The 26,561-nt window shown below is 34.8% G+C and overlaps 2 protein-coding genes across 7 annotated transcripts in view; one reads left to right on the top strand and one right to left on the bottom strand.

The window, feature by feature from the left end:
• Positions 1-1,122: 1,122 nt before the first annotated feature.
• On the bottom strand, positions 1,123-26,372 carry LOC138699469 (RNA polymerase II-associated protein 3-like). Of its 4 annotated transcripts, none has more exons than XM_069825371.1 (10): positions 26,189-26,372; positions 24,627-24,781; positions 22,226-22,354; positions 17,051-17,170; positions 14,573-14,700; positions 9,912-10,131; positions 7,022-7,408; positions 3,309-3,653; positions 1,416-1,608; positions 1,123-1,337 (listed from the first exon to the last, which is right to left on the bottom strand). In XM_069825371.1, the coding sequence occupies exons 2-10, from the start codon at positions 24,762-24,764 to the stop codon at positions 1,246-1,248; spliced, it is 1,752 nt and encodes a 583-aa protein (XP_069681472.1). In that variant the 5' UTR covers positions 24,765-24,781; positions 26,189-26,372; the 3' UTR covers positions 1,123-1,245. The 4 variants fall into 4 exon arrangements, with proteins under 4 accessions (XP_069681472.1, XP_069681473.1, XP_069681469.1 ...); XM_069825372.1 differs by lacking the exon at positions 26,189-26,372 and adding an exon at positions 26,136-26,155; XM_069825368.1 differs by lacking the exon at positions 26,189-26,372 and adding an exon at positions 25,575-25,726.
• Positions 25,786-26,561, top strand: part of LOC138699470 (peroxisomal leader peptide-processing protease) — a 525,434-nt gene continuing 524,658 nt past the window's right edge. For 2 of the 3 annotated variants that reach the window (XR_011332018.1, XM_069825374.1), the window contains exon 1: positions 25,786-25,977. The gene's annotated coding sequence lies outside the window, so the exon portion shown is untranslated. The remainder of the gene's footprint in view (positions 25,978-26,561) is intronic. The other variant, XM_069825376.1, reaches the window with a different exon arrangement.

Here is a 26,561-nt window from a genome sequence, read left to right as displayed (position 1 = left end):
CAGCATTCACAATCTAACCACCAATGAGATACTGCATTGGATAGTAATGAGGGATTTGAAAGAAATTACGGTACTACAGGAGATAAAGGTACAATTTATTAGTTTTCTTTCATTCTATAATATTTTTAATGTGTAGAAAGTGTAAGGTGGAAAAATTCAAATATCTGGGAGCAACAGTAGCAAATATAAATGACACTTGGAAGGAAATTAAACACAGAATAAATATGGGAAATTCGTGTTATTATTCGATTGAGAAGCTTTTATCATTCAGTCTGCTGTCAAAAAATCTGAAAGTTAGAATTTATAAAACAGTTATATTACCGGTTGTTCTGTATGGCTGTGAAACTTGGACTCTCACTTTGAGAGAGGAACATAAGTTAAGGGTGTTTGAGAATAAGGTGCTTAGGAAAATATTTGGGGCTAAGAGGGATGAAGTTACAGGAGAATGGAGAAAGTTACACAACACAGAACTGCACGCATTGTATTCTTCACCTGACATAATTAGGAACATTAAATCCAGACGTTTGAGATGGGCAGGGCATGTAGCACGTACGGGCAAATCTAGAAATGCATATAGTGTGTTAGTTGGGAGGCAGGAGGGAAAAAGACTTTTGGGGAGACAGAGACGAAGGTGGGAAGATAATATTAAAATGGATTTGAGGGAGGTGAGATATGATGATAGAGACTGGATTAATCTTGCTCAGGATAAGGACCGATGGCGGGCTTCTGTGAGGGCGGCAATGAACCTTCGGGTTCCTTAAAAGCCAGTAAGTAATAAAGTGTAATATTTTTATTTTCCTAAAAAGAACATCTGAAAACTTGGGGGTCATATTATATTTGAGGTCGTGCTAGATTTGGGCCAATTCGGTATTTTTCATCCCACCTGTAGAACAAAACTTTCCCGAGCATATCTGTAAATTTGCCCTAAAATTCTAGGTTATTTCAAAATTCCTTTTAGAAAAGGATGAATAATAGCATTACCAAAAAAGCGCTGGAGTTGATAGAGGGAAAAGCAGATGCTGGACCAGGTTAAGAGAGACATCAAAAAGTAGATGGAACTCAATTGTGGAAAAGTTGGGAAAAATGAAGACATAAAAAAACTCGACCCTTGAAAGAGGGCACTGGTATTAATAATCTTATTTATTTACCAATATAATATTACAGTTATTCACTTGCAATGGAAATAGTCCAGAACACTGGAAATGTTTGTGTTCATTAAAAAAAAAGTAACGCACTTTTAAACATTTAACATAATTCAAACTTCTTCTTGAGATGAATAGTTTCCTCTCGGGAGCATTCGCCTTGCTCGATGGCATATTCTAATATTGTGTTGATCCCTACACAAAAACAAATTTATTATTGTGCTATGCTATAAACAGAATTTATTTTACTAGCATACTGAAGATACATCTTACCTGCTTTATCATTTTCAGACAGAAACATGGCTAGGGCACTGAATCTTCGAACATTAGACAGTCCCTCCAGATAGGGTAGAACAGGCTCTTTATGTGGAAGAAACCCCAGTTTAATAGTCGATATTATGTCACTGAGGATACCGCTCTCTAGCGAATCTCTGAATATTCTCGGAAATTCTATGCCAGGAATTTGCTGAAATCATTTGCATTAAAAAGTGATTTTAGTAACAATACATGAGATTCAAAATAACAACATATGATAAAATATTAGAGTATGTCAACAGGTTCCATTAAGGAAAGTCAGCTATCTTTATGCTGTCCATGTTAAAAACATTCAATATACAGCAGAACCTCTGTTATCCGTGGTAATGAAGGGGGTGGACTGAACGGTTAATCGAAAAAAACGGATAATGCGTACCATAAAAAATGTTTACAAATTAAGTGCATAATACACAATTTTGTAATTTCCTTCGTGGTCTGGTGTTAACGTGCTATGTAGTGGATCAGGAGCTCATTAAAAGTTCGGTTGTCAACGACGGGTGCTTAAGGGCTAAGGATTGATGTTTGATGATTGTCTGTGGAAAGATAGGAATACGTGAAGCCTCGTGTTGTAGATTTACGTACTTTATACTTTTTATCCTTTTTTTTTTTTTTAAATCGCGTACAGTTGTAATGCCAATTTTCTACTCTGAAGCAGCATTAACCATAATTTCTTCTTTCCCAAACTTTTCAATTATTTGTATTTTTTTTTTGATAATTAACACAATACGTTTTCTTTGACAATTGTGAAAGACATTTACATAGACGTTATACAGTACGTCCATTCAAATAGTAGGAATAAGTACTGAATAAATTGTACACACATTTGTGGAAATTCTTGGGGTAATTTCTTTGGCAGCAAGTAGTGATTATTTTACAAGTAATTATGTTTGTTGCCGACGGCGAAGCATTTCTACTACATACTTTGTAGTTAGAGTAAAGGCTTGTAGTAATCTTCTATAGAAACAAAATTAGAGTACTTCATATTTTTTCTCCAGCAAAAAGAAAATAGGAGCTAGAAAAAAAGTCGGATAATCCGACAATCGGTTAATAGGGTGATGGATAATCGGGGTTCTACTGTATGACCCATTATCTCAACAATTAACAATAACATTGCACTGAATATTTTATAGTTGATTTACATACATTACTATCCACTAACCTTCGAAACATTGTCACTTTTTTTTTTACATTAAGTTCAAATTATACTTCACAATGTGATTGTTCAGTCATCCTCTAGAAGTCATCTAGCAAACTGATAATTAATGGAATGTTGACGATTATCTCATTTAATGGTGTGCTTGTCACCATGAACGAAGTCCAATGAACTGGGTTGTCCCATGTCTAGGGGTGTGATTTTATGGTGATTATTTTACTCTGATTTCGCTTATTAAAATGGTTTGATTTCGGTGAATATTTAATAAAAAAAGAAGCAATTTCGTGGATATTTCACACTCTAAAAAAACTTAAACATAATAAAATAGCAATTTTAAAATTATCAATGTTCCGTCTCTACACAGGTCATGATTGTTCGGCAGCATATCTCTACAGAATCTCTCTCTACCCATCACCATACTGTCCACCATGTAAAACCAATGAAGTAATGAATAAGGACTATCTTCTCAAGTGTCAAGTCATCACAAACATCTCAAGTGTCAAGTCATCACAAACATTGATGCAGATGAAAATTCTCAGTTAGAGAAATATTATTAGTATGCAACACGGCATATGGAGGACATCCAAAGCCAAGAGCATTAGCAAACCACAACAAATTTTAAGGCAATATCATATATAAAGTAAGTTTGTAAATAATGCTTCGGAAATATTAATTATAAAACTGACGAATTTACAAACCTTCAGATACAAATAGCCGAGTTCAGGATCTGATTTTATTTTCTTCCAAGCAACTAAAAATTGAACTGAATTATTTGGGACAGGAGGAATTTCGGTGGATTTCTCTTCTGATGTAACTTTTAATGTTGCAGAACTTCCCTCTTCTGATAACAGTTCCACTTTATTTCCTTCATCTCCTTCACTCGAAAGGTTTACTGTATTTTGTCCCCTTGCACACACAGGTTTCTCATTATCTAGCAGAACATCACTAGGTTCTTCTTTACTGGATGAAGCAGTAACTATTGTTCTCGTTTCTTTACTTGAGGAATTATCAATTTCTTTAATTTCAATTCTTTTTAAAGGTTTCTGGAAATAAAATTGGAATTAAATTAGTACAATCGAGATCTGAGTACTTATGCTGAGTTTGTGAACAATTTATTATGAATTAACATGATCATATTTAAAGGATTTTAGATACATAACATAAGGGGAAGGAGAAAGATATGCAATGTTAACACACTATTTAATTTATATACGGGTGTTCATTTCAAAATGTGTCATGACGTCACTGTTGTTGGGTCACCGATTTGAAGAGAGTTTCAGCTTATATGTTAGAGAAGTTGCCTATTATTTAAGGCGTTCTTCAATCTGAACTTGAGAACGTGTATGGTATAACTTTAACGTCGTAGCAACAGATGGCGGTCTGTACGGTCTGTGTGCTACCATAACCTCTTTCGAACTGTGTTTTGCGCCGGCAAGTCGTATGCAGGATATTTGTTATCATCGGTTGCGTACGGTAACATTACACAACACAAATCAAATGCTCCGTGTCCATGTTGGCCGTCGAAGTTAATGTCAACAAATACGTAAGTAATCGTCTTAACCCTCTCCCCATATCCCGACAGTACGTATTTCCAAACAGTTCACATTCCTGCCACTACCGGCGTTACCGTACGTATCAGTACGTACTCTTCAGAATGAACGCTGTGCTTGCTAGGCAACTCCTCTACCTCATAGGTTATACACCTCTGTGGAAGTGTAGGAAGATTGAATTCTCTAGGCTCATCGGCTAGCCACATGACGGCATACAGCGAGCCATGACACACTTTGAACTGAACACCCAGTATAGGAAAAGATGTAAGAGAATGACAGATAAATTTAAGGAATAACTATATCATGGAACACTATAAATTCACTTTTAATTGCAGAACAGATCATAATGCTTAGACCATGAAATTGTTTTACAAAGTGTTATCTCTGTCTCTTTTTTTCTTTAATGAATTTGCTCATTCATATCATATGAAGTGGGACCAGAGTGAATTATGGCAGGCAGAGTGATTATGTACTACCTCCATGTTAATTATAGAATCAGTGCACTCATTAGAACCAGGTACATAGCTGCTGAAGCTGTAACTCTGTTAACTAGCTTTTTATTTATTCCCCCTGTTAAAAATTTAAATTTTACAAAAAAAAAAAAAAACATTTAATTATCTGTGAAGAACAAAGACATTTTTGGTTTTTAAGTTAAGTAACATCTTAGAGCAAAATTAATTAGCATCAAACTTAACATTTTTTTTACTGGCTTATTTTACGATGCTTTATCAACTGCTATGATTATCTAGCACAGTAGTGTCAGAATTGTAAGCTCTAATACCGGTTGTGGAGCTAGATCGGAGCTTGAACTTGCTTATGTCTGTGGAAACACCGGAGCACGGGACCAGTCTAGTGGAGCGCTCCGGTCCGTTTAGTCCCTGTCTAACATCGCTGATCTAGCACCTGAGTAAAATGCAGATGATAATGCCAGAAAAATGGGTCCAGGATCCAGTGCCAAAAGTTACCCAGCATTTGCTCTTAATTGGTTGAGGGAAAACGAAAAAAACTTCAACCACGATTTGAACCCAGGCCCACTCATTCACAGTCAGTTAAGCTAACTGCTGTTCCACAGCAGTAGACTTTTCGATCAAATAAAGATTTTAAATTATTTGAGGCATAATATCGCTATCATTCCCGGAGTGGCTAACCGGGAACTGTTTGACAAGCCACCCTGCATAGTCAGGAGGCCCTTGCCCTTCATGGGATTTCGTGGCTAATTCTAATCTAATCGTTATATGGTGGGACCAGTGATGTGCAAAATAAATAAATTAGTAAATAAATAAATAAATAAATAAAAAGTATAAAATAATAGGCATAATGAACCAAATATTATGAAATGTTATTAAGCTTCCATGATGATTATATTTAAAAGAAAAATGTTTGGTTTTATGTAGTGTAGTTGAACTTAATAATCTCCAAATTTCCAAAATTTCGAAACTACTTATGGTACACTTCCCATTATCAGGGTAAAATAGCATCAGACCTGAAGAAACACATACTATTGGGCCCATTATGTCTACTAATCCTAAGGCTGGTATTACACTATCAAAGCTCTTTAACAAAGATCTTTTATAAAATATATGGCAGTGTAATGGGTTTTCTTTTATAAAACTTTCTTTGATAAAAGATCTTTTATAAAATGTAAGTGCATCTTGTTATCTTTTATAAAAGATTGCACCCCAACTTTGGCTACTAGCAACAGGCATCTATAATGAACACCGATCAAAATACCCCTCATTTCTCGTGAAAAACAACAACTGAATAGACTGCAGTGGACTTTATGTTGTCAGCATACGTTAAGAAGAATGATAAAAGATTGCATAGCCTGAAATCAATACGAAGAAACGTAAATATTGTTGGACTGTTACTAGGACCAAAATGCTGATAATGAGAATAATCTTTGATAATAGTACATTATGCAACGAGCCTATAATGATAGTAATTAAGACGCGAGTATGTTTGTTTATGAAATGAGTGCAAGTGAGTTTCATAATTTTCATACGAGCGTCTTAATTACCATTATAGGCAAGTTTCATACGACTTTTTATACTCGACCATATTTCTAACTTGAAATTATTCAGAAGTATTCATATTATTCGCATCTGACTGAAGATCGGAAGTGACCTTGTGCATAGCTCGTAAATTGTGAGATGTGCGCAGATGCGAAAGTATAGATTTTTTCCAAGGAACAATAATGTCATTGACCTTGATATAATTTAGAGAATAACATGAACTAATTTTGATATAACCTGGAAATTGTTTTAGAATTGAAAAACGAGATGACAAATTGAATTTATTTGAATATTATTTACAATTAACGCTAATTATTATAGTACAGAACAGAAAGGCAAATGCGGGTAATATTTTGGCGAATCCTCGGACCTCACTTCATCTCACTACATCTCGCCAAAATATTGTAAAAAATTGCACAAAATTGTAAAAATTGTAGAAAATTACTAAATTGTAAAACTATAAAAATTTGTAAAAATTGTAATTGTAATATTGTAAAATTTTGACTTGTTCCACATCTTAAAGCTTCATTGCTCATGTAAGATCTATGGAATAAAATAAATGAATAAATGAATGAATAACCTTCTGTGACAGTATTGGATTTCCAGCCTCCGTGACGTTTCCCTCGTTGTCTTTCAATTGCATATCCGAGAATAATCGAAAACCTGAACTTTAACGAATAGGTGTACTTTAATGACATGTATTAAAGGACTGCTACCAGGTGTATAATTACTACATTTCAGCATGGTCGAGCATAAAATATGTTATCATATTGTTTTTTAAAGAACTTTGATAGTGTCATACCAACCTAACAATGAAGTTGATGAAGGTGACAATGCCGTGATACTTACTTTAGACCGTAAGTGAGGTGGTTTATGAATTGGCTTTACCAAATTAACTTCTTTTGTGGGCCATACATATTCTTTCAACACACTACTGCCTAATCTGCTGTCTCCACTCCCTCGATCCACTATTTCTTGATTGGCTGAACATTTGGCTTGTTTCTCTATTGCTGCTGTAGCTATTGGACTTTTATCATCAGCAGTTTGGGGAATGACTCTGTTTTCTTCTTTCCTGTCTTTGTAAGCTAATGTATCAATTTCATTGCCAGTTCGTGATTCTATCCCTAGTTGGTCATCAACTTCCTTTTTACTTTTGGGTGCTGATGTGATTCCTTTTTCTGTTTTCTGACCAACAGAACTCTTACTGGATACTGTTGTACTGGACTCTTTCCCAGTCTAAAAAAAAAAAAAAGTGAAGTATTATATTTTTACTGGGTGCATGCACGCACAAGTACACACACCTCGCATTAGTAAATACAGGGTGAACTGTAAGTAGTGTCATTAATTTCAGGGGGTTATTCTTTGAGATATTTCAAACAAAAAAGTTTAAAACGATTTTGCTCGTTTTTGCTTACTTTTAGTTTTGTCCTTTAAGGGGAAAGAATGGTATTTTTTTTAACTTTTTTTATATTTGGTGTAAAATATTAATTTTTTGTATGTAGAGAGCTCATAGCTGTGGCAACTCAACCAAATAAAAATATTTTGAAAAAAAAAAAAAAAAAAAAAAAACTAAATAAAAAAATTATTTGGAGGCCCGAATTTGAAAAAAATATTCCCAATGCAGGATTGTACTAAAACCGATATATCTAAACCGTTTTTAAAGATAGATTCAAACAGTGTTTTGCAATGTATTTGCAAAAGCATGTTCTACAAACTGTCTGTAACAGAATTTTGATATTAGTCCCTACGTTTGTAAAATAAACAATTAAAATTTAATAACAATTTTCTGATTTCCTTTCTCACAAACAAACGGACATATTTTTAAAATGAAATCAATTAACAAAATTCTTTTACAGAGAAAAGTTTCTTAATAGTCTAAAGAATGTGTGTTCTAAATTTCATCATGTATCTTTAATAGTTCAGAAATTATATCCATTTTCGTCTGGCAATGCAGCAAAAAAAATGAAGTTACTGGAAACCAATAAAAGAAGGCGTGTGATTTAAAAATCCATAGTGCAGGAAGTTTAAAAATGACGTCTCAACATCCGATAAGGGCACAAATACCCACAAAATGTTATGCAATGCATTCCACACATATCAAAGCGTATTTTAAAGGAAAAAAAAATTTTTTTTTTTAATTTAATTTACTGGAAACAACAATAAACGTGGGCGAGTGATTTAAAAATCCAAAATGCAGGAAATTTAAAAATGACGTCTCAACATCCGATACGGGCACAAATACCCACAAAATGTTATGCAATGCATTCCACACATATCAAAGCGTATTTTAAAGAAAAAAAAAATTTTTTTTTTTTTTGAAAATTTAATTTACTGGAAACAACAATAAACGTGGGCGAGTGATTTAAAAATCCATAATGCAGGAAGTTTAAAAATGACGTCTCAACATCCGATAAGGGCACAAATACCCACAAAATGTTATGCAATGCATTCCACACATATCAAAGCGTATTTTAAAGAAAAAAAATTTTTTTTTTTTTGAAAATTTAATTTACTGGAAACAACAATAAACGTGGGCGTGTGATTTAAAAATCCATAATGCAGGAAGTTTAAAAATGGCGACTCAACATTCGATAAGGGCACAAATACCCACAAAATGTTATGCTATGCATTCCACACATATCAGAGAGTATTTTAAAGATTTTTTTTTTTTTTTTTTTTTTTTTTTTTTTTTTTTTTTTTTTTGGAAAATTTACTCATTTTCACCAAAAAATACCATCCTCTCCCCTTAAATGTGCAGAAATTTGATCTGAACAAATATAACATTGTAAAATTCCTTTTCAGAACGAAAAGTTTAGTCTGACTGGAGTAATATTAGTTTACAGTATGACAGTTGTTTAAATATCTTGAGCACATAGACATAATAATAATAATAATAATAATAATAATAATAATAATATTTATTAATACTATACACTTGAGCTACATTAGGCATTGCAGCCCGAAAGAGCAGAAGCTCGTGCTCGGGCGCAGTTCAGATCAGTTATACAAAATATATCACAAAATTACGAGAGTTCATTGAGCACAATCACATTAATAAATGGTAAAATACATACAGCATGTAATAACAGGGTCTATATACAAATAGAAAATACAGAAGTACATGAATATTAGAGTAACAATTTTAACTCAATTAGCTTAAAAAATTAAATAATTAATCTGATTTGTTTCTTAAATCTATGTGTGTTAAGTGTACTTGGCTCAGGGTAAGCTCTAATTAATGTATTATATATTTTGGGTCCAAAATTTCTGCTGTGTTTTAATCCAGCAGTTGTGTGGCATTTGGGAGTATTTAGAAAGAAACTGTAGTTTTGTCTCGTCTGGTATTCATGAGGATCATATTTAAATTTATTGTGGTTTTTATGGAAGTAAATCAGCAATTTTTGTTTATAAATTTGTTCTAGATTTGATACGCCAAATTCCTGAAAAATTAATTTTGTTGGGTAATCAAAAGGTTTATATAGACAAATTTTGATAATTCTTTTTTGGAGCAGATTTAAAGGATGGAGAGTCGATTTTGCCATTCCTCCCCAACCTAAAATACCATACTGAATTATTGATTGAAACAGAGCTAAGTACACAGCACGCAGAACACAAACAGGTAAATAAGAGCGTAGAATGGAAAAATTTGTGGATTGTTTTACGCAATCTGTTACACAGAAAGGAGGAAAGGAGGAACATGTGAATATTTAAATGGTTTGGAGCTGGAAGTAAGACTTACCTTTGCTTTAGGCTGCGTATTTAATTTCTTTTCTAATTTCAGTAACTCCCCTTTAGACTGCACATTCTTCGGTTCCAGTTCCATCACTCTCAAGAGATCCACTCTTGCCTCCTGTAACTGCCCTAATGCTGCCCGAGCCATTGCACGCCGCTGATAGGCTTTCACATAGTTGGGATCTAGCTGCAGTGCTGTTGTGCAATCCACTTCTGCTGACCTATTACTGAAATAATAAAATAAAGTTGGTGTCTTACATCTTGATTAGAAGAAATACATTTCAAACAAACAAATTTCAAGTTCCCACATGAATCATAAAAAGAATAAGTAACAGCGAATAGGCAAAACATCAAAATTCAAAATGGAAAGGATCATTCAAAGATCCAAAATTAATTCCTGATCTACCTCGAAAATCTGCCGTGGCCATGTTTAGATTGATTACTGGTCATGATTGCCTCAGTAAACACCTCCATTGTATTGGAGTACTGAATTCACCTAATACAGTACTTACTGTGCACCAGAGAAGAGGACATGGAGATAGAGCAGCTGGCTAATTGTGAAACTCTTAGGACATTTGTGGACCTTCCATCAAAATACTGGGAAGCAACAAGGATGATGACTTCATTGTTAAATCCAGAGCATTAGATACATACATTTCAAACAAATGAGCTTCAAGTTACATATTTGATTAAGGCTTCTTTCAGTTTTGTTTACCATTTTCCTGTCATTTATATGTTGTTGTTTTCTAATGCCAGGCATTTGACAATAAAGTCATTTGACCTCTTGCACTCCAATATTTTTCAAAGATATTATCATGGCCAGCCACTGAAGCACAGATTTTGAGGTGTTCCGAATCCATTTCTTGGTTTGAGTTGCACAATGAACAGTTAGGGGACTGATATATTCCAATTCTATGCAGGTGTTTGGCCAAACAATCATGGCCTGTTGCCAATCTAAATGCAGCTACAGACGATTTTCGTGGTAAATCGGGAATTAACTGTGGATTTTGATGCAGAGAGTTCCATTTTTTCCCATGGGATTGTGTTATCAAATTTTGTTTGTTGAAGTCTAAGTATGTAGATTTAATAAATCTTTTCACAGAGTAATATGTAGATTTAGTAACAGGTCTGTAAGTAGCAGTGCTGCCCTTCTTTGCTAAAGCATCTGCATTCTCGTTTCCCAGGATTCCACAATGGGATGGTATCCATTGGAATACAATTCTTTTATTGAGTGATATTAATTGAGAGAGCATATTAGTTATATCTGCTGTTTGAGATGAAGATGTGTGTTTAGAGACTATTGATAGAATAGCTGCTTTGGAGTCTGACAATATAACTGCATTTTTTAATTTACTGATGTGGCATAGAAGATTCCTGAGACTTTCACTTATTGCAATGATTTCACCATCAAAACTTGTTGTTCCATACCCAAGAGATCTATAAAGTGAGAAGAGACAGCACGTAACACCTGCACCGGCACCTTGTTCTCTGGAGTATTGTTCCATTGTATTGGAGTACTGAATTCACCTAATACAGTACTTACTGTGCACCAGAGAAGAGGACATGGAGATGGAGCAGCTGGCTAATTGTGAAACTCTTAGGACATTTGTGGACCTTCCATCAAAATATTGGGAAGCAAGAAGGATGATGACTTCATTGTTAAATCCAGAGCATTAGATACACACATTTCAAACAAATGAGCTTCAAGTTACATATTTGATTAAGGCTTCTTTTCAGTTTTGTTTACCATTTTCCTGTCATTTATATAAATATATGTATACAAGGTTTCCCAGGAGGAATGCTACATATTTCAGGATAATGTAGTTTGGGTTAACCTGATATACTATGTCACAAGTGTTTAATGGGTGAGGAGATATTTATGGGCGAATTTTAAAGGAAAAGAGGCATTATACAAGTACAGTAAAACCTCTGCCAACTGAAATAAAAGGGGCTGACCCCATTTGGGATACTAGATATATACTCTTTTCCAGAGTTGAAATATAAGAAACTGACTCATAAGTACCTATGTACATGAAAGCATCAAGTGTATTAAAAATAGAATTCATAAAGTAGGTACAGTATTACCAAATCTAAACACTGATTTTTCACTACTTCCTTAAGAAAAAGTCAGAAAGTTTGTTTTGGCTTTTTTGTTCGTATCTTTTCTGACAGCAATAACATGCCTTCCTAGTGTTAAGAGTGGGTTTAGTCGACTTGTGTAATCAATAGGGTATGCTGTTGCCATCACACACACTCCTCTGACATGCCTAGTGACAGCTAATACTTGCTTTTGGAACTGGCTTCTACTTTAATAAGGTGACCAGATTTTCAATTCTCAAAACCTTGCAAAGTGTGATAGTAAATGTATGGTGAACTTTTATATTAATTTACGTGAGAAATGTAAATAAACAATCAAAATAAACAGAATCACGATAAAAACAATACACTGCTATACATGAATACAATAACACAAAAATAACATATTATACACATTAAAATCCATTGAATGTATTGAACAGGTCAGTCCAGAAAGGATTCAATTAGTCTACTGTGTCCATATTTTCATTACAAATCCATCTGGTCTTGTTGCTTTTTTGTCTTTGGCCTTGAGAATGGCTGCTCTTACTTACACTATGCTTATCAGCTCTATGTCGTATAATGTTGTTGTTTTCTAATGCCAGCGTTTGACAAAGTCATTTGACCTCTTGCACTCCAATATTTTTCAAAGATATTGTCATGGTCAGCCACTGAAGCACATATTTAATGTCGTATAATGTTGGCTCTTTGATTTGGCATTCAGTGATTAGGTTACTTCTGTTGAGGAGAAGGGAGAAGTGTTTTCCTAAGATTTCACTAGATCTCCCTGACAGTGCTGGTTGACTTCCTTCTAGGTGTACAAAAGGGATCTGCTAGCACTTCTTGAGCCTGGGCTTTTCCTTGTTACTGAAGGATGCACTAGAAAGAACGGTGAATGGGAGAAAAATTCGGAGCAGAAGCAGATGATAGACAACATTAAGATATATGGATCATATTCGGAGACAGAAAATAGGAAAAATTGGAAAATGCTTGAGTTTGCAGTAAAAGGCTTACTCTTGGGCAGAACACTATGTATGTATAGGCTACATTTATATACATCTGTCCAATTGTAAATGGATGTGGAGATATATCTATTTGAATCTGATATGTAAAATGTTTCTTTTAAATACGTACTTTATTTTAAGACGCTTTATCAACTGTGATGATTATGTAGCATCTGAGTGAAATGAAGGTGATAATCCATGCAAAATGAGTCCAGGGTCCAGCAGCTTATGAGGTCAGCACTACAAATAATGCGAGAAATCAAATCATCTCTTGCATTTACCTTTTCTTTGTATATTTCGCTTTTCATTATCCCCACAAACCAAAATGTAAGCGAGTGAGGTCTGGAGGCCAATGAACAGGACATCGCAGATGATCCATCATTGAGGAAAAGTGTGGTTTAGATATTGTTGTCACCTGATGACTATAATATGCAGAAGCTCCACCATACTGAAAGAACATACGACTCCTTGTAGCCAAAAGAACCTCCTCCAGTAATAGTGGAAGTTCGTTTTGCACAAATTGTACATGTATGGGCCCTTTATGATGATTTGATAACATGTTGGGCGTCACAACATCATTGCATTGCGTAAATCACCAGATTCAAGCAGCTGTATCTCTGCATCCATTGACAATAAGACACATGTTTATATGAACTTTTTTTATTGAGAATTATCGATAATATGACAAACTAAAGTTTTTACTATTCTTCCTGAAACAACCTGTACACACAATGTCACCTTACAGATAAAGTTTTCATACAGTGCAGCATTTAAATTAAAAGTTGTTGACTACGAAATCATAACAGGACAACATAAAGTTTGCAACACCATCAACTGAAAAAGATCTACATTTGTTTCATACTGTCTACTAAAAGACGATCATAATCATTTCAGTACTTCATGCTTTCAACTTTGGCAATTCTATAAGACTGCTTTGTTTATGTAATTATGGGTAATGAAATGCCTGTTATTATTCGGTTGAGAAGCTTATGTCACCCAGTCTGCTCTCAAAAAAATTGAATAGAGAGTAAGGGTGTCGATAATGAGGTACTTAGGAAAATATTTGGGGCTAAGAGGAATGAAGTTACAGGAGAATGGAGAAAGTTACAGAATGCAGAACTGCACACATTGTATTCTTCACCTGACATAATTAGGAACATTAACTCCAGACATTAGAGATGGGCAGAGCATGTAACACGTATGGGCAAATCCAGAAATGAATACAGAATGTTAGTTGGGAGGCCAGACGAAAAAAGACCTTTGGGGAGGCTGAGACACAGATGAGAGGATAATATTAAAATGGATTTGAGGGAGTTGGGATATGATGGTAGCGACTGGATTAATCTTGCTCAGAATATGGACTGATGGTGGGCTTATATAAGGGTGACAATGAACATCCGGGTTCTCTAAAAGCCATAAGTAAGTAAAGGTAATGGTAAAATCTTGTGATACAGTATCAACCAGAGTACGGAGCTACTGAAATGTATTTAAAAACTGAAGACATATCGGCTAAATGTTAGAACTGTATGAGTCTGTTTGAAGAAACATTGTACAGAGGCTATGTAAAGATATCACACAAGATACTCACTCTCCTGTCTTCAAGTAACACAAAGCACGATTTGCATAGAATATAGCATCATATGCATAACATTTAATAGCTCGGCTGTAACACTGGATAGCTTCTTTCCATTTCTGTTTCTTGACAAAATCATTGCCCTGTAACAAATCAGAAATGTACAATTTATCTATTAAGAAATATGTGTAAAGGAAAAGAAAGAGAAACGAAAAGAAACAGTGCTGAATTTCTTTTGAACAAAACTGACACATGGCATTAAGAAACTAACAAAGAATTTCCAAGCTTGTCTTTTGATAAGAGTACAGGCCTATTACGTTATTAGATATTTTACACATTAGTTTTCAATTAAATACGCAATTTAAGAATCATCATGAAAAAGATGTGCCCATAATAGTTATTCAAGATGACAGATGCCACTCATGTGAAGAACATCACCCCCAAGAAAATGGCCAATGCTGCATATCTTTACATAGGAGAGTTCACGAACAGTAAGGAGAATACAGGGAGAACAAGGGGAATACAAGGAGGACAAAGGGAATACAAGGGGAACAAAAGGAATACTCGGAGAAAAAGGAGAATACAAGGAAAGGACAAGGAGAACAAAGGGAATACAAGGAGAAGAAGGGAAACAAGAGGAATGCAAAAAGAACAAAAGGAAAACGAGAACAAGGGAAATACAAAGAGAAAGAGGGGACGACAATGAGAACAAAGGAAACACAAGGTAAGTGATGAGAATGCAAAGAGAACAAGAGGAAGACAAGGAGAACAAGGGGAATGCAAAAAGAACAATGGGAAGACAAGGGGAATAAAAAGAGAACCAGTGGAGACAAAGAGAACAAGGAGAATAAAAAGCGAAAGGAAAGACAAGGAGAACAAGGGGAATACAAAGAGGAAGAGGGGACGACAATGCGAATAAGAGAAACACTATGTAAGCGATGGGAATGTAAAGAGAACAAGAGGAAGACAAGGAGAACAAGGGGAATGCAAAAAGAACAATGGGAAGACAAGGGGAATAAAAAGAGAACCAGGGGAGACAAAGAGAACAAGGAGAATAAAAAGCGAAAGGAAAGACAAGGAGAACAAGGGGAATACAAAGAGGAAGAGGGGACGACAATGCGAATAAGAGAAACACTATGTAAGCAATGGGAATGCAAAGAGAACAAGAGGAAGACAAGGAGAACAAGGGGAATGCAAAAAGAACAATGGGAAGACAAGGGGAATAAAAAGAGAACCAGGGGAGACAAAGAGAACAAGGAGAATAAAAAGCGAAAGGAAAGACAAGGAGAACAAGGGGAATACAAAGAGGAAGAGGGGACGACAATGCGAATAAGAGAAACACTATGTAAGCAATGGGAATGCAAAGAGAACAAGAGGAAGACAAGGAGAACAAGGGGAATGCAAAAAGAACAATGGGAAGACAAGGGGAATAAAAAGAGAACCAGGGGAGACAAAGAGAACAAGGAGAATAAAAAGCGAAAGGAAAGACAAGGAGAACAAGGGGAATACAAAGAGGAAGAGGGGACGACAATGCGAATAAGAGAAACACTATGTAAGCGATGGGAATGCAAAGAGAACAAGAGGAAGACAAGGAGAACAAGGGGAATGCAAAAAGAACAATGGGAAGACAAGGGGAATAAAAAGAGAACCAGGGGAGACAAATAGAACAAGGAGAATAAAAGCGAAAGGAAAGACAAGGAGAACAAGGGGAATACAAAGAGGAAGAGGGGACGACAATGCGAATAAGAGAAACACTATGTAAGCGATGGGAATGCAAAGAGAACAAGAGGAAGACAAGGAGAACAATGGGAAGACAAAGAGAACAAGGGGAATGCAAAAAGAACAATGGGAAGACAAAGAGAACAAGGGGAATGCAAAAAGAACAATGGGAAGACAAGGAGAAGGGGAAGACAATGAGAACAAGGAGAATAAAAAGAGAACCAGGGGAGACAAAGACAACAAGGAGAATAAAAAGTGAAAGGAAAGACAAGGAGAATAAGGGGAATACAAAGAGGAAGAGGGGACGACAACGAGAACAAGGGAAACACAAGGTAAAAAAAAGGTAAAGATATCCCCGTCACATGCCATGAAGGCACTTGGGGGGCATAAGAACGAAAATAAAACAAAAATTAATATTCCAATTGAACACGAAATATTTCAAGTACCCGAGTCATTTTTACTCCATCGCATTGAAGTTGATGGTGAAGTTTAAATATTGGCCAGACTGCTAACCTTCAGTCAGCTGTTCACAGTATAATACATGTACTGTACATTAAGATTTTAAAAAATGTTTTCAAACTATACTATCGTGCAAAAAAGTCTGTACAATACACGTTTGTGAAGAGCATTACAAAATCTCGGAAAATGAAAAACTCGCACTGCTCATTTTTGAAACTTTTCCTTGCTTTTGTAAAAAGCACTTCTGTACCTTGTATCGTAATATACTTTTAAAATAAATGTTATATTGTAATTCAATTACAGTATCAAATTTACCATCTCCTTTTCATAGACTGCTTCTTCTCTTAACTTCACTTCATCAATATCTTCAATCTCGTCATCATCATCTTCAGATTCCTCCTGTTTTTCAGTTTCCAGCTCTTCACATGCTTTATCCTGCAAAATAAATATATTTTGTAGTGCAAGTTAACCAGCTGTAGTCACTGCAATATATTTAATATGAGCCATCTTTTTTATTTATAGTCACTCTTCGGGGTAATAATGCTACTGCCTGTTACGCTGGTATTACACTATCGAAGATATACATCAAAGATTTTTTATAAAATAAGATTATAAAATAGATGACAGTGTAACAGGTTTTCTTTTATAAAAGTTTCTTTGATGAAAGTTCTTTTGTAAAATGTATGTGCATCTTGTTACCGTTCATAACAGATCTAACTAGTTTGAAGCCAATATGGCGGAACATAACAACTAGAAAGACACTCTTTCAGCTTTCCCAATAACGGAACTGCCACATTGGACAAAGCATAATTAACACACAGAGTGAAAAAAAAACAACCACAAAAGAGAAATGTGGGGGGGAAAGGGGGGGGGGAAATTGAGTACAGGAAAAATAATAGCATACATATAACAGGCCTAAACATAGTAAACAAACAGATCAGACGTTCGAACAAAAGTTCTTCCTTTTTAGGAAACAAAGTACAGATGGTATTTTAAAATGGCAAGTGATCCTCTGATAGCAGTAAGGGAAACATCACGAATGAAGTCGTCGTTCAGCTGGAACTTCTTGCAGAAACTGGCAAAGAGGCGAGGTATTGTGCCCCTAGCGCCAACCATTAGCCCAACTACTTCAATGGAGGTGAGGTGGTATTTCTCCAAATAGAATGGAACTGTGGGCTCATAAATTCTGCAATTTTGTTCGTGGACTTCAGCGGGCTGCTATTCCTGTGTCTCAAACCTGACAGTTGGGTCGATAATGGAGGCGGATGTAGAGCCTGGTGGAATGGCAAGCATGTCAATTCGCCGACAGGATCCCTCTTGAGAGATGCCATGGACTTCTTCGTGCACAGTGAGACCTTTCTTCCTCAAGGCTTCGGCAATCATGGACCTGATTCTGTGATGTCTAGAGTTCCGCAGCGTCTCGCTGAAAGGACAGGCACCCAAAACGTGGCCAAGAGTTTCAATCTCATGATGCAACGACGACAGTGGTTTCCGTCTCGGGACCTTCCTGGGGCCCGTTTCACAATCCTTACAAATTATAAATTAACAATTTACAAATAACAAGTAAAAGATTACAAATGCCTGTAAATTGTGTTTCACAATGCTATTTTATTAGTTTGTAAAGTCTGACGAACTTTACAAAATCAGCTAAAGAAATTTACAAATACGCATTATTGGTTACACACGATCGCCAACGACAGTTTACAAAAATCGCTAAGGAGCAAAGCTAAAGTCGCTGTATTTTTACTATTATCAATACATATGTTTATATTTTGTACTAAAATAGATTATTCTAAGCGTGCTGATTCATATTTCACCAACAGAAAATATAAAGTATTGTTAAAAAAAATTAAAAGTATTTAGATTTTTATATATTGGCGACAACAGAGTTTCATGTGATGTGATTGGTCGAGTATACCAACATGTCTACTACTTTAATGACCAAAGTTAGCACAAAATTCAGTCAAATAAGTAAATAACAGATTTGGTCCATGTACAAATATGCAACTGATAAAATAATTACGATGTCTAACCACAAAATCAGGTTAATTTTTTGTGTTGATCGATCAGTATTTATTAATGTTGCATCCATAACCTCACAAACATTAGTGATCCCATCAGCAACATAAAAATTCTGTGCTATAGTAAATAACATTTTGGTGATCAAAAACCTGCCCCGAATTTAACTCTTTTAACAACCTCAACTACCCTGTGGGCACTTTTGCACACTGATATCTTAGAAATTCTGTACTGACAGCTAGAATGCATCCAATGCAAAACAATACAGTTCTCGCTTTGAGGTTAGGGGCTAGGGCATCACTTTTCTCTTTTGGATGTTGGATATGATGTAGGAGAGATTCCAGCGAAACAAGACTCGAAACGACTTCAGAATACCGCGTAAGTAGTGTCGCTATTGCAATATTGAATTATTTATTTTTGGCGCAGGGAACTTCTTTATTAAGTGCGAGTATTATTAAATACAGTCTTTGTATATAAATACTTATGCGGTATTCTGAAGTATAGCGCGGGACTCATTCGAAACCTTTCATTAAATTTATACAATGATACGAACTTATTAATTCTTGCCCGAAGAATTTTACGTATACGTCTTCGTTTGATTAGGCCTAAATTCAATATCTTCGTCTGAGTCATTAGAACTCCTTAATAACATCAAAACTGCTTTAATTTAATTCTTAATATTATCCTGCTACTCAAAAATTAATTTAATAAGCATTTCTTTAGTGTATTTATTCATAATTTGTTGCAATATCAAACTTTACACATCTCAGAGGTATTGTAGAAAATGTGCTAATTTTACAAGTAAAATTTACATGTTTGTAAAATTACTCTTCATTGTGAAACAGAATACTTGTAAAGTGAGCAAAATTTAATTTGTAAAGATTTGATTTCCTTTGTAAAGTTCAACATTACAAAGATTGTGAAACAGAAGTTTACAATTTACAAGCAAAGTTTACAATTTACAAAGATTGTAAACATTGTGAAACAGGCCCCTGGTATAGCACGCAGCGGACAAACATTAGCTGTCATTTTAAGAGCTAGTCTCCATTCACTACTAGTTAGGCGATCAGGTTGGACTATTCTTTTTTTTTTTGGATTATTTTACGATACTTTATCAACATCTATGGTTATCTAGCATCTGAATGATATGGTGACAGTGCCACCGAAATGAGTTCAAGGTCCAAGGTTAGTATCGATACTTAATACTTAGACTCTCACTCTGAGAGAGGAACATAGGTTAAGGGTGTTTGAGAATAAGGTGCTTAGGAAAATATTTGGGGCTAAGCGGGATGAAGTTACAGGAGAATGGAGAAAGTTACACAACACAGAACTGCACGCATTGTATTCTTCACCTGACATAATTAGGAACATTAAATCCAGACGTTTGAGATGGGCAGGGCATGTAGCACGTATGGGCGAATCCAGAAATGCATATAGAGTGTTAGTTGGGAGACCGGAGGGAAAAAGACCTTTAGGGAGGCCGAGACATAGATGGGAGGATAATATTAAAATGGATTTGAGGGAGGTGGGATATGATGATAGAGACTGGATTAATCTTGCACAGGATAGGGACCGATGACGGGCTTATGTGAGAGCGGCACTGAACCTTCGGGTTCCTTAAAAGCCATATGTAAGTAAGTAATACAACACAGAAATATTCATGCAGAGTTGCTGAATATCATAAAATCACCTGCTGAATAAAAAATGTGAGAAATTACGTACTTCTTTAATTTGACCCTAAATAATCTTATGTTTTGAGTTTGATGTCTCATATCCATAGGGAGTCTATTAAAATTTTTGCTGCCATATAACGCACTCCTTTTTGATAGCACAATAAATTTGCTGATGCAGTATGAAAATAATTTTCTTTTTAAAAGTATTTATGCTATGAACTGTTGAATTAGTTACAAAGTTTTCACGATTACATACAAGGATTAATGAAAAAATATACTCACAAGCCATGGGCATTATTTGTAGTTTTTTTTTTAAATGGTCCTACACAATTCCCTAGATTTGGCACCTATTATTATTCAAATTGCTCTTTTTTGTAGTAGGAATATACTGTTACTATCAGTAGAATTTTTCTAATATATTATTCCAAAACTCATTACTGAGTGGAATTATGCAAAGTACTATATTGTTCTTAAAGTATTTATATTTACTATCCCTTGCATAGATCTAACAGCAAAACATGCTGAATTTAGTTTGGGGATTATTTCTGTAATATGATTTTTTTCAATTTAACATATTATCGATTTGTAGGCCAAGAAATTTTGTTGTTGTTGTTTTCTAATGCCAGGCGTTTGGCAATAAAGTAATTTGACCTCTTGCACTCCAATATTTTTCAAAGATATTGTCATGGTCAGCCACTGATGCACAGATTTTCAGATGTTCTGAATCCATTTCTTGATTTGAGTTGCACAATGGACAGTTAGGGGACTGATATATTCCAATTCTATGCAGATGCTTGGCCAAACAGTCATGGCCTATTGCCAATCTAAATGCAACAACAGACGATTTGCGTGGTAAATCGGGAATCAACTGGGATTATGATACAGAGAGTTCCATTTTTTCCCTTGAGATTGTGTTATCTAATTTTGTTTGTTGAAGTCTAAGTATGTAGATTTAGTAAGTCTTGTTGCTAGTTTTTATTAGGGGCCTGTTGTTAATTATTGAGTTTGAAATTTGCGAGGCTGAATTTGGGCAGGATTTAAATTGGATTATGTTAATTTTATTACAATTTAATACTAATTTATTGGCTGAGAACCAATTACATATTTTGAGGAGAATTGCCTCTGTTGAAGACTGGAATGTGTTGGCTGTAAATTTGTACTATACTGGCGTCATCTGCAAATAATATGGGATGACCTACATCATTTATTAATGTATTATACTCCATATCCTACCTTTTATCACAGATCTATGTTGAAATATTTTACCATATTCTTTGTTAGGGAACACCAATAGTGTAATACCTGCCCTGGGAACAGTACACTTTAATTCCATTTTGCAGACATATTATCATCTAGTAGCCATATGGATATATCCACTGTCAGGTCTTGCAAAACAGTAATCTATATGTCTGTTGTGGAAGTGAGAACCAAACTGGCACTTGCCTCATGAATAACTAGTTTCAGAGTTATTTTATGATCAAGGAAACCACCAAAAACACTGATCAGGCTAGCCAACCACTGAATTTGAACTCGGGACCTCCCAAATGTGAGTCCAGTATCTCACGACTGAGGCATCTCCCTTGGTATTACACTATTATTGTTGTGAATGAAAATCAAAACATAATGACATCTTCACTGAATAAGATACACAGCAAAAGTGTAGGGTACTAATTTTATTTAAATCAACTAAAGATACTGATTTCATTTATATTTACTCAAGTCTCTCTTTTCATTTTTAATCTTAATGGATAATTCCATTTACTTAAGTTCAATGAAAAAGCAGATCTGCAAAACTCACCACGTCAAACTTGTCCCACGAAGCATAATCAGATCCAGAAATCCTTGTTGGTTTTTCAGATTTTTTTTCAGCTTTAATTTTCTGCTCTTTACACTCTTTCCTCATTTTACTGCGAACAGGAGGCAAAGCCTACAAACAAATACATGCATCAGCACTATATGTCTGACTATGGTAACATTACCGCAGAATATGACACCACTATACCTAGCCTGTTAGATAATGTGATAATATATATAGTGTGTAAACGATATAAACTCCAAAATTATTTGGGAAGTACACATCAGTCTATCTAGTGAAATTGAATTATATCTTATTATATAATTTGTAGGAAGATTGGCTTCAATTATTATGAAGACGTCTATGTTGGATTGTGTCATGATGTTTGTAAGTTCCGTTTTCTTGGCCTGGGATAATGCTCCTGCATTCCACTGAAGGATCTTAAGTTGTTCAGAGTAATCCTTAAAAGGCATTTTGTGCCATCAACAGGAAGACATGGATAGACAACATCTTGCAAAATGCCCTGCTCTGAAATCCTCCAAGGAAGTCGACCGTTACTGGGAAGCCAGAGCCCGAATTTTTTTAATTACTTAATCCGTAGTTTTATTCACCACTTTCTTGTTTTTCCCCTCAGTCAATGATAGTAAATATCATGTACTAGCCATCAGACAAATAAATAAATAATTTGTAGGAATGCTTCATCTTACTGTACACGCATATAAGTTAGTGACTGAAATGTCAATGTGAAGTTTTGAAGTAATAACCTATATGGGTATCATTCGTAACATTTAAATTGAAATTATTTAAGTATAACATGAATTGATTAATTTGTATTGATAGTCTTTTTTTTAGTAGGTTATTTTACGATGCTTTATCAACATCTTCGGTTATTTACCATCTGAATGAGATGAAGGTGATAATGCCGGTGAAATGAGTCCAGGGTCCAACACCGACAGTTACCCAGCATTTGCTCATGTTGGGTTGAGGAAAAATCTCGGAAAAAACGTCAACCAGGTAACTTGTCCTGACCAGGATTCGAACCCAGGCCACCTGGTTTCGTGATCAGACGCGCTAACCGTTACTCCACAGGTATTGTATTGTATTGTATTGTATTTATTAACATTCCATGGTATTCATACATGCTTACAGCTAGAATATGGAACAAGTCAAAAAACTTAATACTATTATAAAATCTTAATTTATAGTCACAGTCTAGATGAAATATATACAGACGAGATTTACAATATAGTCTACTAGCACAACACATAGTTTTAGTATCAATTTCATGAAGTGTTATTGAATGTCATGAATTCACCTACAGAATAGAAGGCGTGAGAAATTAGGTACTTCTTTAATTTGGCCCTAAATAATTTTATGTTTTGAGTTTCATTTTTTATATCGATAGGGAGGCTATTAAAAATTTTTACTGCCATATAACGCACTCCTTTTTGATAGCACGATAGACTTGCCGATGGAGTATGAAAGTCATTTTTTTGACGTGTATTTATGCTATGAACTGTTGAATTAGTTACAAAGTTTTCACGATTACATACGAGGAAGACTATTAATGAAAAGATATACTGACAAGCCATGGGCATTATTTGTAGTTTTTTTAAAATAGTCCTACACGACTCCCTAGATTTCGCACCTACTATTATTCTAATTACTCTTTTTTGTAATAGAAATATATTGTTACTATCTGTGGAATTTCCCCAGAATATTATTCCAAAACTCATTACCGAGTGGAAGTATGCAAAGTATAATGTTTTTAAAGTATTGATATTTACTATCTTTTGCAGAGATCTAATAGCAAAACAAGCTGAATTTAGTTTGGGGGTAATTTCTTTAATATGATTTTTCCAATTTAACACATTATCGATTTTTAAGCCGAGAAATTTGGTTGTTGTTGTTTCTAATAGGGATCTATTGTTAATTATTGCGCTAGAAATTTGCGATGTTGAATTTGAACAGGATTTAAATTGAATTATGTCAGTTTTGTTACAATTTAATACTAATTTATTGACTGAGAACCAGTGTGGACTGTATTGATAGTTGAAAGACATTACAGAAGGTATGACTTCTATACAATTTCAACGATGTTCTGGTCTAATGGTTAAGTTGAAAGACTACTATGTATTTAGCCTAAGTTATATAAAATTGCAATGAAAGTATTAGAAAGTGAGAAGGGGGAAAAGGGAAAAAGAGAGGTAAAAGGTAGAAAATAAAGTAGAAGAATAATAATAGTTTTTATTCCCCACCCATAGTCCCTTTAGTTTCATAATCCCATGAAGACATTTGAGTTAATACATACTGACATATTATGTAAAAAGTAGACGGCTTCAAATTAAATGTAACAGCTTATTATGGTTTTTGGAACTGGAATATCAGTAATATAATCATTAACCTTGTCACCAGACGCTGACGTATCAAGTACTGATTCTTTTCTCTTCATTTCAGCTTCCCAACTTTTTAAATCTTCCAAATAGCTCCTAAAATCCTCAGCATTATCACGGACCTGTTTTTGAAGCAGAACAGAATCCATAGTAACGTCGCAAAACCCTGAAATAAAAAAAGGCATTAAAAAACACTGTACCTATAACAGGAACGTACAGTTTTGTGTTCCTTTTACGTTTCTTGAAGAGATTTTCAAATTTTGATATACAGGTACTACGAACTTGATACAAATTCGTTTTCCCAAAATATGTCATGTACTTAGACCTTCCCATAGTAAATATAGTTATTTCAATAATTCGTTATAAAATTGGTCAATATGGCAGAAATCATCGAGGATCAGTAACACGTTGGATTTGGTTTGTTCAGGCTTTTGACATACCCACCAAAACATAGATTATATGCAAGACATACTAAAAACCTCAACAAACCAAACCTAGCTTGTCACTGGTTCTCTGTGATATTGATGTCTGACCAACATTTTCTACCGAATTACCGTTATTTCTTTAAAATTGTGTTACCGAAGAAAAGTGCCGCCAGGATATATTTACGTGTTTAGTCGAATTATAATACCATAAACAAAAGACAAATTGAATGGCGATGCTAATTTCGTACCGAAATAAGGGTAAAAAGTTGTAAAAGTGCTGAGAGGTGGGACCACATGCCTTGCATGTAAGCTTTTGGTATGAACATAGACAAATAGAAATTGAGTTTTCGTAAGGTCGAGTATGTGACAGGTAAGGTTTGGTTAGTTCAGGCTTTTGATATGTCTTGCATATACACATTTTGATCGGTAGTGGGTATCGACATCCTTTCTTTGGCAGCGCAATTGTAGAGAATTCATAATAAGCTATATGACAATACTTTATGACTGCATAATAAAATTGGTAGGACCTCTTACCGTTGCAATAGAGGCATACGTTGTACCGTAAATTAAACAATAAATGATTACATCATTTGCACGGTTCAATATTTTACCGATTACTTCTACATAAATAAAACAGATTCATTCCACTTCAGAATCTTTACGAACTACGTTCCCTCCCATTTACTCTTGCAAGAAAATAAATGAGTGTGAATAAGGATTGCCAACGTTTACAACTCCATTTATTTAGTGTCTAGCAATGACAGCATTACTCTTAATTCGAATTAGTCCAGTAATACAGATGTTAATGAACGCCAAAATACATTTACGGAGATTTTAAGTGATATTCATAATTCAGCTGGTTTTAGTGACGGATATTATAACCGTTCCACGGTATAGTTATTCGTCTGATTACTGCTGTGGTACCAAGAAGAGTGTGGTACGTACCCCGTACATATTCGTTGTGTATTTTATTTGCCTTCCATTTTGCAAGGCGTTTAATTTTATATTACCATTATGTCTATTTAAATTATGCTGCTGGAATTAAAATATAAATAGATATGCTATTTAATGAATTCATTACAATGTAATATTTACCCGATTAATTAAGCTTTATTAGGAAAAATATGTTTTTAACTACAAACACCTACATGCGATTGGAGTAACCAACACGATGCCGTCGAAATCCCTAGTATGCCGATGTTCCTTTGCAAGGAGATTGTTACATTTGAAATAATCCCATCAATTCACTAATGCAATGCTCTAAATCTAGATTAGGACTCTCATTGAGGTTTCCGAGGCTCTGAAGACAAAAATGCGTCCTGTAGGTACGTCGGGATTATGTAATAATCATATGAGCTATAAAAAATAGTACTACGTACATCATGTAGTTTACGATGTCAGCGCTTGTAAGGATGTCTCGGGTATGTACATAGAGGTGCAATACCGATCAGCCATACCAAAATTCACTTCAAAGCTTTAATCAAGCGTTTCAGAAATAAAATTAAAAATGACTGATAGATT

The sequence above is a fragment of the Periplaneta americana genome, chromosome 5 (assembly GCF_040183065.1).
Source record: "Periplaneta americana isolate PAMFEO1 chromosome 5, P.americana_PAMFEO1_priV1, whole genome shotgun sequence".
Classification (NCBI taxonomy): Eukaryota; Metazoa; Arthropoda; class Insecta; order Blattodea; family Blattidae; genus Periplaneta; species Periplaneta americana.
Note: the sequence above shows the minus strand (reverse complement) of the source record. Positions and strands in the feature narration are given on the sequence as shown.

What these genes read in the sequence shown, in the direction of transcription:
- LOC138699469 (XM_069825371.1), bottom strand. Translation starts at nt 24,764, where the DNA reads ATGGATTCTGTTCTGCTTCAAAAACAGGTCCGTGATAATGCTGAGGAT. An exon ending in ATACGCAGCCTAAAGCAAAG is followed by an intron (nt 7,409 to 9,911) that starts GTAAGTCTTACT and finishes TTTTTTTTTTAG; the next exon opens with ACTGGGAAAGAGTCCAGTAC. An exon ending in GTCTGAAAATGATAAAGCAG is followed by an intron (nt 1,338 to 1,415) that starts GTAAGATGTATC and finishes GTTTTTGTGTAG; the next exon opens with GGATCAACACAATATTAGAA.